The sequence below is a fragment of the Aphelocoma coerulescens genome, unplaced genomic scaffold, assembly GCF_041296385.1.
Source record: "Aphelocoma coerulescens isolate FSJ_1873_10779 unplaced genomic scaffold, UR_Acoe_1.0 HiC_scaffold_175, whole genome shotgun sequence".
NCBI classification, from domain to species: domain Eukaryota; kingdom Metazoa; phylum Chordata; class Aves; order Passeriformes; family Corvidae; genus Aphelocoma; species Aphelocoma coerulescens.
Genome location: NW_027183523.1, coordinates 178609 through 192501, shown reverse-complemented (window position 1 = coordinate 192501; position 13893 = coordinate 178609). Strand labels below are relative to the sequence as shown.

At 67.2% G+C, this 13893-nt stretch overlaps 1 protein-coding gene across 1 annotated transcript in view; it reads right to left on the bottom strand.

The window, feature by feature from the left end:
• The window catches only part of ITGA7 (integrin subunit alpha 7), a 36267-nt gene that overhangs the window by 1666 nt on the left and 20708 nt on the right, over positions 1–13893 (bottom strand). Inside the window, 11 exon segments of the mRNA XM_068998802.1 lie at positions 546–668; positions 1908–2006; positions 2103–2213; positions 3448–3537; positions 4562–4729; positions 6140–6242; positions 6332–6409; positions 8542–8621; positions 8713–8793; positions 11051–11249; positions 12833–12945. Coding sequence (XP_068854903.1) covers positions 546–668; positions 1908–2006; positions 2103–2213; positions 3448–3537; positions 4562–4729; positions 6140–6242; positions 6332–6409; positions 8542–8621; positions 8713–8793; positions 11051–11249; positions 12833–12945 — 1245 coding nt within the window.

The window sequence follows — 13893 nt, the reverse complement described above, 5'->3', positions numbered from 1 at the left end:
CTGGGGTGACACGGCAGGCACGGCGTGGCATGATATGACGTGATCTGTCGCGATATGTCGCGATATGACACGACACGACACAGCTGGGGTGGCACAGCAGGCATGACGTGGCACGATATATCACGATATGTCGCGATATGACACGACACAACACCGTTGGGGTGGCACAGCAGGCATGACGTGGCATGATATATCACGATATGTCGCGATATGTCGCGATATGAGACAATAAGGCACGACACGACACAGCTGGGGTGGCACGACGTGGCACGGCGTGGCATGATATGACGTGATCTGTCGCGCTACGTCGCGATATGTCGCGATATGTCGCGATATGTCGCGATATGACACGACACAACACAGCTGGGGTGGCACAGCAGGCACGACGTGGCATGATATATCACGATATGTCGCGATATGTCGCGATATGTCGCGATATGACACGACACGACACAGCTGGGGTGACACAGCAGGCACGACGTGGCACGATACGTCGCGATACGTCGCGATATGTCGTGACACGTCCTGGGGGGGGGGTCCCTCACCTTCCAGAGCCCCAGCACGAGCAGCGCCAGCAGCAGCAGCCCCAGCAGCGCCGCCAGCAGCAGCACCCACCAGGGCACAGCGGCCACGGCCACGCCCGGGTCCAGGTGCAGGGACACGGCCATCTGGGGGGGACAGTGAGGGGGCAGTGGGGTCATCGAGGGGTCAGTGGGGTCATTGAGGGGTCAATGGGGTCATCGGGGGGTCATTGGGGTCATTGAGGGGGTCAGTGGGGTCATTGGGGGTCATTGGGGTCAGTGGGGTCATCGAGGGGTCAGTGGGGTCATTGAGGGGTCAATGGGGTCATCGGGGGGTCATTGGGGTCATTGAGGGGGTCAGTGGGGTCATTGGGGGTCATTGGGGTCAGTGGGGTCATTGAGGGGTCATTGGGGTCATTGGAGTCATCAGGGAGTCATTGGGGTCATTGAGGGGGCAGTGGGGTCATTGAGGGGTCAGTGGGGTCATTGGGGGGTCATTGGGGTCATTGGGGTCATTGAGGGGTCAGTGGGGTCAGTGGGGTCATTGGGGGGTCAGTGGGGTCATTGAGGGGTCAGTGGGGTCATTGGGGGGTCATTGGGGTCATTGGGGTCATTGAGGGGTCAGTGGGGTCAGTGGGGTCATTGGGGGGTCAGTGGGGTCATTGAGGGTCAGTGGGGTCATTGAGGGGTCAGTGGGGTCATTGGGGTCATTGAGGGGTCAGTGGGGTCAGTGGGGTCATTGGGGGGTCAGTGGGGTCATTGAGGGGTCAGTGAGGTCATTGGGGGGTCATTGGGGTCATTGGGGTCATTGAGGGGTCAGTGGGGTCAGTGGGGTCATTGGGGGGTCAGTGGGGTCATTGAGGGGTCAGTGGGGTCAATGGGGTCATTGGGGTCATTGGGGTCATCGGGGTCATTGTGGGGTCATTTGGGTCCCGGGGGTGTCCCCAAGGGGGTCTTGGGGGTGTCCCCAAGGGTGTCCCCAAGGGTGTCCCGGGGGTGTCCCCAAGGGGGGTCCCAGGGGTCTCCCCAGGGGTGTCCTGAGGGGGTGTCCCCAAGGGGGTGCTGGGGGTGTCCCCAACGGGTCCCGGGGGTGTCCCCAAGGGTGTCCCCAGGGTGTCCCCAAGGGGGTCCCAGGGGTGTCCCCAAGGTGTCCCCAAGGGTGTCCCAGGGGTGTCCCCAAGGGGGTGCCGGGGGTGTCCCCAAGGGTATCCCAGGGATGTCCCCAAGGGTGTCCCCAGGGTGTCCCCAAGGGTGTCCCCAGGGGTGTCCCCAAGGGGGTGCCGGGGGTGTCCCCAAGGGTATCCCAAGGGTATCCAAGGGGTGTCCCCAGGGTGTCCCCAGGGTGTCCCCAAGGGTATCCCAGGGATGTCCCCAAGGGGGTCCCACCTGCGCCACCGCATCCTTGATGACGACATTGCCGCGGGGGGAGGTGACCGAGACGGCGGCGCGCACGATCAGCTCCAGGTTCTCCACATCCAGGAACTCCTGGGAATTCGGGGAGGGGTCCAGGCCGGGCTGAGCCCCCTCCCCACCGCCTCGGGACCCTCCCCCAGCCCCCTCCCCTCGCCGGGGGTCTCTCACCTCCAGGAAGGTCCCGTTCCAGAGGCGGCCCCGCGCCCGCAGCTCCGAGCGCTCCAGGGTGGGCAGCGGGCACCGGAACGGGCGGCAGCGCGCCGTGCCCTGGGCACAGTCCTGGGGGGTGACAGAGAGAGGGGACGGTCCCGGGGGGTGACAGAGAGAGGGGACAGCGAGAAGGGGGGTGACAGAGAGAGGGGACACCCCAGGATGGGGGGGACAGCGACATGGGGGTGACAGAGAGAGGGGACACCCCAGGATGGGGGGGACAGCGACACGGGGGTGACAGAGAGAGGGGACAGAGAGAGGGGACAGCGACATGGGGGTGACAGAGAGAGGGGACAGAGAGAAGGGCACAGTCCTGGGGGGTGACAGAGAGAGGGGACGGTCCCGGGGGGTGACAGAGAGAGGGGACAGCGAGAAGGGGACAGTCCTGGGGGGTGACAGAGAGAGGGGACGGTCCTGGGGGGTGACAGAGAGAGGGGACAGCGACATGGGGGTGACAGAGAGAGGGGACACCCCAGGATGGGGGGGACAGCGACATGGGGGTGACAGAGAGAGGGGACAGAGAGAAGGGGACAGTCCTGGGGGGTGACAGAGAGAGGGGATGGTCCTGGGGGGTGACAGAGAGGGGACAGTCCTGGGGACAGCGACACAGGGGGGTGACAGAAAGAGGGGACACCTGGGATGGGGGGACACTGAAACGGGGGTGACAGAGAGAGGGGACACCCCAGGATTGGGGGACGGTGACACAGGGGGTGACAGAGAGAGGGGACAGAGAGAGGGGACAGTCCTGGGGACAGCGACACGGGGGGGTGACAGAGAGAGGGGACACCCCGGGATGAGGGGACACCCAGGATGGGGGTGACAGAGAGAGGGGACAGAGAGAGGGGACATTCCAGGATGGGGGGACGGTGACACGGAGGTGACAGAGAGGGGGGACACCCCGGGATTGGGGGGGGACAGCGACACGGGGGTGACAGAGAGAGGGGACACCCCGGGATTGGGGGGGGACAGCCACACGGGGGTGACAGAGGGGACACCCCCAGAATGGAGTGACCTCGGCAATGGGAACAGCCCGGGAATGGGGACAGCCCCAAATGGGGCAATGCCAGAGCGGGGGCACCCCAAAAGGGGACACCCCGACAATGGGGACACCCCAAAAGGGGACAGTGCCGCAGAAGGGGCACCCCGGAACGCCCCAGGAACGGGGGGATCCCGGGGACAGGGACACCCCAAAAGCAGGAGGACCCCAAAGCCCAGGCCTGGTGACACCCCGAGAGCGGGGACACCCCACAGCGGGTGCCCCCCACGGGCAGGGACCCCCCCAAATCCCCCCAGCGCCGCTCACCAGGGTCACGTTCCTCCTCTTCCTCCCCGTGGGCACCCACCACGAGCGGGGCGGGGGCTCCTCGGGGGGGTCCCCCCGGCCCGGCGGCTCCTGGGGGGGGAAGGACTGGCGTGAGGGGGGTGGACAGGGACCCCCGGACACCCCTGGACATCCCTGGACGCTCCTTGTGCACCCCCTGGTTTCTGGACACCCCTCTGGACACCCCTCTGGACACCCAAGGACATCCCTGGCCACCCCCTGGCCACAACTGGACACCCCTGGGTAACCCCTGGACACTCCTGGGGTACCCCTGGACACCCTCTGGACACTCTCTGGACACCCAAGGACATCCCTGGCCACCCCCTGGCCACAACTGGACACCCCTGAGCAACCCCTGGACACCCCTGGACACCCACTGTCCTCCCCTCCAGGCACCCTGGGCATCTCTGGCCACCCCTGGGACACCTTTGGACACCTCAGGACACCCCAGGACACCCCAGGGACACCTTTGGACACCCCAGGACACCCCTGGGACACCTTGGGACATCTCAGGACACCCCAGGGACATCTCAGGACACCCCAGGGACACCTTTGGACACCCCTGGCCACCTCCTGTCCCCCCTCCTGGACACCTCAGGACACCCCTGGGACACCTTTGGACACCCAAGGACACCCCTGGGACACCTTGGGACACCTTGGGACACCCCAGGGACACCTTGGGACACCTCAGGACACCCCTGGCCACCTCCTAGAAACCTCCTGTCCCCTCCTGGCCACCTCAGGACACCCCAGGACACCCCTGGGACACCTTTGGACACCCCAGGACACCTCAGGGACACCTTTGGACACCCCCAGGACACCCCTGGGACACCCCAGGACACCCCAGGACACCCCAGGGACACCTTTGGACACCCCTGGCCACCTCCTGTCCCCCCTCCTGGACACCCCAGGACACCCCAGGGACACCTTGGGACACCTTGGGACACCCCAGGGACACCTTTGGACACCCCAGGACACCCCAGGGACACCTTGGGACACCTCGGGACACCCCAGGGACACCTTTGGACACCCCCAGGACACCCCCAGACCCCTCTGGCCACCCCCAGGACCCCCGGCCCCCCCCCCGGTTCCGCACCAGCGCCAGGCGCAGGGGGTTGGCGGGGGGGCTGCAGGGCACGGGGGGGGTGCCCAGCTCCAGGCTCAGGGGGTACAGGAGCCACTTCCCGTTGGGCAACTCCAGTGGCCACTGCACGGTCAGCGCGGCCGAGCCGGGGGTCTTCAGCACCGGACCCCGCTGCGACACCTGCGGGGGGGAGCACAAACGGGACCCCCGCCCCCCAAAAACAGCTCTGGTGTGCAGTAGAGACCCTAAAAACAGCGTCTGCCCCCCCCAAAATAGCCCCCACCTCAAAAATAGCCTCGGCATGGAGCCCCCATCCCCAAAAACAGGCCCCGATCCCCAAAAACAGCCCTGGCATGGGGCCCCCACCCCAAAACCAGCCCTGGAATGGAGCAATGGAGCCCCCACCCCAAAAACAGCCCCGGCACAGAGCCCCGACCCCAAAAACAGCCCCCACCCCAAAAACAGCCCCGGCATGGAGCCCCGAGCCCAAAAACAGCCCCGGCATGGAGCCCCGACCCCCCAAAACAGCCCCCACCCCAAAAACAGCCCCCGACCCCCAAAAACAGCCCCCACCCCAAAAACAGCCCCGGCATGGAGCCCCGAGCCCAAAAACAGCCCCGGCATGCAGCCCCGACCCCCAAAAACAGCCCCCACCCCAAAAACAGCCCCGGCACAGAGCCCCGACCCCAAAAACAGCCCCCACCCCAAAAACAGCCCCGGCACAGAGCCCCGACCCCAAAAACAGCCCCCACCCCAAAAACAGCCCCGGCACAGAGCCCCGACCCCAAAAACAGCCCCCACCCCAAAAACAGACCCGGCAGGGAGCCCCGACCCCAAAAACAGCCCCCACCCCAAAAACAGCCCCGGCACAGAGCCCCGACCCCAAAAACAGCTGTGTGGAGTAGAGACCCTAAAAATAGCGTCTGCCCCCAAAATAGCCCCCACCTCAAAAATAGCCTCGGCATGGAGCCCCCACCCCAAAAACAGCCCCTCAATGAACCCCCACCCCAAAAATAGCCCGGGCACGGAGCCGCGACCCCAAAAACAGCCCCCGACCCCCCAAAACAGCCCCGGCACAGAGCCCCAACCTCAAAAACAGCCCCCACCCCAAAAACAGCCCCGGCATGGAGCCCCGACCCCAAAACCAGCCCCCACCTCAAAAATAGCCCCGGCAGGGAGCCCCGACCCCAAAAACATCCCCTCAATGAACCCCCACCCCAAAAACAGCCCCCACCCCAAAAATAGCCCCAGCATGGGGCCCCCCGCCCCAAAACCAGCCCCCATGAGCCCCCCCCACCCCACCAACTCCCTCACAAGGACCCCCACCCCAAACCACCCCCTTCAATGAACCCCCACCCCAAAAACACCGCCCACCCCAAAACCACTCCTCTACGTGCACCCCCACCCCCAAAACACCCCACCCCCCATTTCCCCCCTACCCCAAATCCCACCCCCCCCAAAGCGTACGGGATGGGGCGGGGCTCAGCCAGACCGAGCCCCCCCGGGGGTCCCACAGCCCCTTCCCCATTTTGGGGTCCCGGGGAGGGGGGGGGAGGGGAGGTGGGCTGTGTTTTGGGGCGGGGGTCTCACCGTGACCTCGAAGCGGACGGCGCTGCCCACCTGGCTCTCGGTCCTCACCGCGCTCTCCCCCACCACCTGCCCCCCAAAAAACAGCCGGGGGGGCACGGCCACGCTGTGGGGACAGCTCTGCTTTGAGGGGAGGGGGGTCCCGACCCCAAAAACCTCCCCCCAAGTCACCCCAAAAGCCCCCTCCCCACTCACCCCGTCACGGCCAGGGGCAGCTCGATGACCATGCGGGCGCGGGCGACCACCGGCTCCAGGCCCGGCTGCTCGCTGGTGCTGGGGGGGGGATTGGGGGGCGTTTGGGGGGGTCCGGAGGGGTGAAACCCCAAAAAAAAACCCCACCCCGAGGACCATGCGGGGGGGTTTGACCCCCTCCTTGCAGCCCCCCGACCCTAAATTTTGGGGGGTTGGACTCTAAAACCAGCTGGGTTTTGTCCCCAGATCCTGCAGGGCTCCGAACCCCAAATCCTGGGGGGGGGGGGGGGGGGTCCAAACCCCAAATCCGCCGGGGTTTTGACCCCAAATTCTCCCAGATTCTGGCCCCCAACTATGGGGGTCTCCAGTCCCTAAACCCTGGGGGTTTCAGCCCCCAATCCTGGGGGTCTGCAACCCCTAAAACCCCTGAGCTCTGACCCCAACCAGCCCCCAACCCCCCAGATTCTGACTCCCAAACCCCGGGGGTCTCCAGCCCCCCAAATCTTGTGGGTCCCCATCCCCGGGGGTCTCCAATCCCCATCCCCAGGGGTCTCCAATCTCCAATCCCCAACCCCGGGGGTCTCCATCCGCCACCCCGGGGGTCTCCAATCCCCAATCCCGGGGGTCCACAGCCCCTAAAACCCCTGAGCTCTGACCCCCCAACCCCCTCAGATTCTGACTCCCAAACCCCGGGGGTCTCCAGCCCCCCAAATCTTGTGGGTCCCCATGCCCGGGGGTCTCCAATCCCCATCCCCGGGGGTCTCCATCCGCCACCCCGGGGGTGTCCAATCCCCAATCCCGGGGGTCCGCAGCCCCTAAAACCCCTGAGCTCTGACCCCCAACCCCCTCAGATTCTGACTCCCAAACCCCGGGGGTCTCCAGCCCCCCAAATCTCGGGGGTCCCCATGCCCGGGGGTCTCCAATCCCCAACCCCGGGGGTCTCCATCCGCCACCCCGGGGGTCTCCAATCCCCATCCCCAGGGGTCTCCAATCCCCAATCCCGGGGGTCTCCATCCCCCCAAATCTCGGGGGTCCCCATGCCCGGGGGTCTCCAATCCCCAATCCCGGGGGTCTCCAATCCCCAATCCCGGGGGTCCACAGCCCCTAAAACCCCTGAGCTCTGACCCTAAAACCCCCCCAGATTCTGACTCCCAAACCCCGGGGGTCTCCAGCCCCCCAAATCTCGGGGGTCCCCATGCCCGGGGGTCTCCATCCGCCACCCCGGGGGTCTCCAATCCCCATCCCCGGGGGTCCACAGCCCCTAAAACCCCTGAGCTCTGACCCCCAACCCCCTCAGATTCTGACTCCCAAACCTCGGGGGTCTCCATCCCCGGGGGTCTCCAATCCCCATCCCCAGGGGTCTCCAATCTCCAATCCCATCCCCGGGGGTCTCCATCCGCCACCCCGGGGGTCTCCAATCCCCAATCCCGGGGGTCCACAGCCCCTAAAACCCCTGAGCTCTGACCCCCCAACCCCCTCAGATTCTGACTCCCAAACCCCGGGGGTCTCCAGCCCCCCAAATCTCAGGGATCCCCATGCCCGGGGGTCTCCAATCCCCAATCCCGGGGGTGTCCAATCCCCAATCCCGGGGGTCCACAGCCCCTAAAACCCCTGAGCTCTGACCCCCCAACCCCCTCAGATTCTGACTCCCAAACCTCGGGGGTCTCCATCCCCAGGGGTCTCCAATCTCCAATCCCCATCCCCGGGGGTCTCCAATCCCCATCCCCAGGGGTCTCCAATCTCCAATCCCCAACCCCGGGGGTCTCCATCCGCCACCCCGGGGGTCTCCAATCCCCAATCCCGGGGGTCCACAGCCCCTAAAACCCCTGAGCTCTGACCCCCCAACCCCCTCAGATTCTGACTCCCAAACCTCGGGGGTCCCCATCCCCGGGGGTCTCCAATCCCCATCCCCAGGGGTCTCCAATCTCCAATCCCCATCCCCGGGGGTCTCCAATCCCCATCCCCAGGGGTCTCCAATCTCCAACCCCCATCCTCGGGGGTCTCCAGCCCCCATCCCCGGGGGTCTCCAATCTCCAATCCCCAATCCCGGGGGTCTCCAATCCCCATCCCCAGGGGTCTCCAATCTCCAATCCCCATCCCCGGGGGTCTCCAATCTCCAATCCCCAATCCCGGGGGTCTCCAATCCCCATCCCCGGGGGTCTCCAATCTCCAACCCCCATCCCCGGGGGTCTCCAGCCCCCCGCCCGGCTCACGTGGACAGCTCCAGCTGCACCGCCAGCTCCGTGGTGTGGATGGAGATGCCCGAGGTGCTGAGGATGAGGAAGAACCGCACCTGCGAGCGCACAGGTGAGCGCTGGGGAGGGGAGAGGGGCCGGGGGAGGGGGGGGGGGCTGGGGGGAATTTGGGGAGGGGGCTGCGCCCACCTGCGCCCCGCGTTTGAGGGGGTTCCCCAGCTCGCACTCCACCCTGGAGCCGTTCTGGTTGGCCAAGCACAGCACTTTGTCCTAAGGGGATTTGGGGACACGGCTGAGCATCCCCCCCCCCCCACCGCGGGCACCCCCCGGGGTCACCCCCCAGGCTGAAGCCACAGGAGTGACCCCAGCCCACCCCCCAGCCCACCCCCCAGGACCGTCCCAGACCCCCAGCACTGACCCCAGCCCACCCCCCAGGACCGTCACAGACCCCCAGGAGTGACCCCAGCCCACCCCCCAGGACCGTCACAGACCCCCAGCACTGACCCCAGCCCACCCCCCAGGACCATCCCAGACCCCCAGGACCGACCCCATCCCACCCCCCAGAACCATCCCAGACCCCCAGCACTGACCCCATCCCACCCCCCAGGACCATCCCAGACCCCCAGAATTGACCCCAGCCCACCCCCCAGGACCATCCCACACCCCCAGGACCGACCCCATCCCACCCCCCAGGACCATCCCAGACCCCCAGAACTGACCCCAGCCCACCCCCCAGGACCCCCAGGACCATCCCAGACCCCCAGCACTGACCCCAGCCCACCCCCCAGGACCGTCCCAGACCCCCAGGACCGACCCCATCCCAGAGCCCAGGGACATCCCAGACCCCCAGAACTGACCCCATCCCACCCCGCAGGACCATCCCAGACCCCCAGAACTGACCCCAGCCCACCCCCCAGGACCTCCAGGACCATCCCAGACCCCCAGCACTGACCCCATCCCACCCCCCAGAACCATCCCAGACCCCCAGCACTGACCCCAGCCCACACCCCCTGGGACCCCCAGCACCCCGGGGTCAGCCCCACCCTGAGCCCTCAGGTCTGACCCCATCCCACACCCCCATCACCCCCCAGGACCACCCCCCAGGACCTTCCCCATCCCTCTACAGCCCCAGCACTGACCCAAACCCACCCCCCAGGACCCCCAGGACCATCCCAGACCCCCAGAACCATCCCAGACCCCCAGGACCGACCCTATCCCAGACCCCCAGGACCATCCCAGACCCCCAGAACTGACCCCATCCCACCCCCCAGGACCATCCCAGACTCCCAGGACCCCCAGGACCATCCCAGACCCCCAGCACTGACCCAAACCCCCACCCCCCAGGACCATCCCAGACCCCCAGGACCCCCATCCCACCCCCCAGGACCATCCCAGACCCCCAGGACTGACCCAAACCCACCCCCAGGACCATCCCAGACCCCCAGCACTGACCCAAACCCACCCCCCAGGACCATCCCAGACCCCCAGCACTGACCCAAACCCACCCCCCAGGACCATCCCACACCCCCAGGACCCCCAGGACCATCCCAGACCCCCAGCACTGACCCAAACCCCCACCCCAGGACCATCCCAGACCCCCAGGACTGACCCAAACCCCCACCCCAGGACCATCCCACACCCCCAGGACTGACCCCATCCCACACCCCCAGGACTGACCCAAACCCCCACCCCAGGACCATCCCACACCCCCAGGACCCCCAGGACCATCCCAGACCCCCAGCACTGACCCAAACCCACCCCCCAGGACCACCCCAGACCCCCAGCACTGACCCAAACCCCCACCCCAGGACCATCCCACACCCCCAGGACCCCCAGGACCATCCCAGACCCCCAGCACTGACCCAAACCCACCCCCCAGGACCACCCCAGACCCCCAGCACTGACCCAAACCCCCACCCCAGGACCATCCCACACCCCCAGGACCGACCCCATCCCACCCCCAGGACCGACCCCATCCCACCCCCAGGACCATCCCACACCCCCAGGACCCCCAGGACCATCCCAGACCCCCAGGACCGACCCCATTCCACCCCCAGGACCATCCCAGACTCCCAGGACCCCCAGGACCATCCCAGACCCCCAGCACTGACCCAAACCCACCCCCCAGGACCACCCCAGACCCCCAGCACTGACCCAAACCCCCACCCCAGGACCATCCCAGACCCCCAGGACCCCCAGGACCATCCCACACCCCCAGGACTGACCCCATCCCACCCCCAGGACCGACCCCATCCCACCCCCAGGACCATCCCACACCCCCAGGACCCCCAGGACCATCCCAGACCCCCAGCACTGACCCAAACCCACCCCCCAGGACCACCCCAGACCCCCAGCACTGACCCAAACCCCCACCCCAGGACCATCCCACCCCCCAGGACCGACCCCATCCCACCCCCCAGGACCATCCCAGACCTCCAGCTCTGACCCCACCCTACATCCCCATCCCATCCCCCTCCCCCCCCCACCCCTCCTGTCCCCCCCACCCCAGGTCCCCCTGCCCCCGCACCCCGAGCCCCCCGGCCTCGTCGGGGCGCATGGCAGCGTAGGGCAGCTCCGGGGGGAAGGTGGCCACCAGCAGGGCCTGGTGGGCATCGTCCCCGTCCCTCTGCGGCTCCGAAGGGTCCGAGGGCTCGTTGGTCACCAGCACCTCCAGGGCCACGTCCTTCTGGTCACTCAGCGAGAAGGTGGCAGTGCCATTCTCGTCCCTGCGGGCAGAGCCACTGTGAGACCCCCTTGGGGACACCCTGGTCCCTCGGGACGAAGGTGGCAGTGCCATCCTCACCCCGTGACACCCCCTTGGGGACACCCCCAGACCCTCAGGGCTCAGGTGGCAGTGCCATCCTCACCCCGTGACACCCCCTTGGGGACACCCCTGACAGAGAGGTGGCAGTGCCATCCTCACCCCGTGACACCCCCTTGGGGACACCCCCTCAGGGCTCAGGTGGCAGTGCCATCCTCACCCCGTGACACCCCCTTGGGGACACCGCTGACAGCGAGGTGGCAGTGCCATCCTCACCCCGTGACACCCCCTTGGGGACACCCCCTCAGGGCTCAGGTGGCAGTGCCATCCTCACCCCGTGACACCCCCTTGGGGACACCCCCTCAGGGCTCAGGTGGCAGTGCCATCCTCACCCCGTGACACCCCCTTGGGGACACCCCCGCTCCCTCAGGGCTCAGGTGGCAGTGCCATCCTCACCCCGTGACACCCCCTTGGGGACACCACTGACAGCGAGAAGGTGGCAGTGCCATCCTCACCCCGTGACACCCCCTTGGGGACACCCCCGCTCCCTCAGGGCTCAGGTGGCAGTGCCATCCTCACCCTGTGACACCCCCTTGGGGACACCCCCGGCCCCTCAGGGCTCAGGTGGCAGTGCCATCCTCACCCTGTGACACCCCCTTGGGGACACCACTGACAGCGAGGTGGCAGTGCCATCCTCACCCTGTGACACCCCCTTGGGGACACCACTGACAGCGAGGTGGCAGTGCCATCCTCACCCCGTGACACCCCCTTGGGGACACCGCTGACAGTGAGGTGGCAGTGCCATCCTCACCCCGTGACACCCCCTTGGGGACACCCCCGGCCCCTCAGGGCTCAGGTGGCAGTGCCATCCTCACCCTGTGACACCCCCTTGGGGACACCACTGACAGCGAGGTGGCAGTGCCATCCTCACCCTGTGACACCCCCTTGGGGACACCGCTGACAGCGAGAAGGTGGCAGTGCCATCCTCACCCTGTGACACCCCTTGGGGACACCCCCGGTCAGTGACAGCGAGGTGGCAGTGCCATCCTCACCCTGTGACACCCCCTTGGGGACACCCCCGCTCCCTCAGGGCTCAGGTGGCAGTGCCATCCTCACCCCGTGACACCCCCTTGGGGACACCCCCTCAGGGCTCAGGTGGCAGTGCCATCCTCACCCCGTGACACCCCCTTGGGGACACCCCCGCTCCCTCAGGGCTCAGGTGGCAGTGCCATCCTCATCCCGTGACACCCCCTTGGGGACACCCCCAGACCCTCAGGGCTCAGGTGGCAGTGCCATCCTCACCCCGTGACACCCCCTTGGGGACACCCCCGCTCCCTCAGGGCTCAGGTGGCAGTGCCATCCTCACCCCGTGACACCCCCTTGGGGACACCCCCGCTCCCTCAGGGCTCAGGTGGCAGTGCCATCCTCACCCCGTGACACCCCCTTGGGAACACCCCCGCTCCCTCAGGGCTCAGGTGGCAGTGCCAGCGGGCAGAGCGGCCCCCGGGGCTTGTTGGGGACAGCCCGGGGTGGCCGCTGTCCCCTCACCTGGGCAGGGGCTGGAAGTCGCTGTCGCCCCGGCGGGCGCAGAAGCGCGGCCGCAGCTCCAGGTGGCTCTGGCAGATTTTGTCATCGCCGCAGCCCTGGCGCAGGAAATGCACCTGGGGGGGCAGGGGGGGCACGGTGCCAATGGGGGGACACGGTGCCAAGGGGGGACACGGCGACAATGGGGGGGACACGGTGACAATGGGGGGACACGGCGACAAGGGGGGGACACGGTGACAATGGGGGGACACGGTGCCAAGGGGGGGACACGGTGCCAAGGGGGGACACGGTGCCAATGTGGGGACACGGTGCCAATGGGGGGACACGGCGACAATGGGGGGGACACGGTGCAAAGGGGGGACACGGCGACAAGGGGGGGACACGGTGCCAAGGGGGGACACGGCGACAATGGGGGGACATGGCGACAATGGGGGGGACACGGTGCCAAGGGGGGGACATGGCGACAATGGGGGGACATGGTGCCAATGGGGGGGACACGGTGCCAATGGGGGGACACGGTGCCAATAGGGGGACACGGTGCCAATGTGGGGACACGGTGACAATGGGGGGACACGGTGCCAAGGGGGGGGCACGGCGACAATGGGGGGGACACGGTGCCAAGGGGGGGACACGGCGACAATGGGGGGGACACAGGTGACACTCCGGGTGTCCCAAACTGGGATTGGGGGACACTGGGATTGGGGGGGGACACAGGTGACACTCCGGGTGTCCCAAACTGGGATTAGGGGACACGGGTGCCACTCCGGGTGTCCCAAACTGGGATTGGGGGACACTGGGTGGGGGGGACACTGGGTGGGGGGGACACAGGTGACACTCTGGGTGTCCCAAACTGAGATTGGAGGACACTGGGGGGGACACTGTGGGGGACACTGGGGGGACACAGGTGACACTCTGGGTGTCCCAAACTGGGATTGGGGGACACAGGTGACACTCCGGGTGTCCCAAACTGGGATTGGAGGACACTGGGATTGGGGGGGGGGGACACAGGTGACACTCCGGGTGTCCCAAACTGGGATTGGGGGACACAGGTGACACTCCGGGTG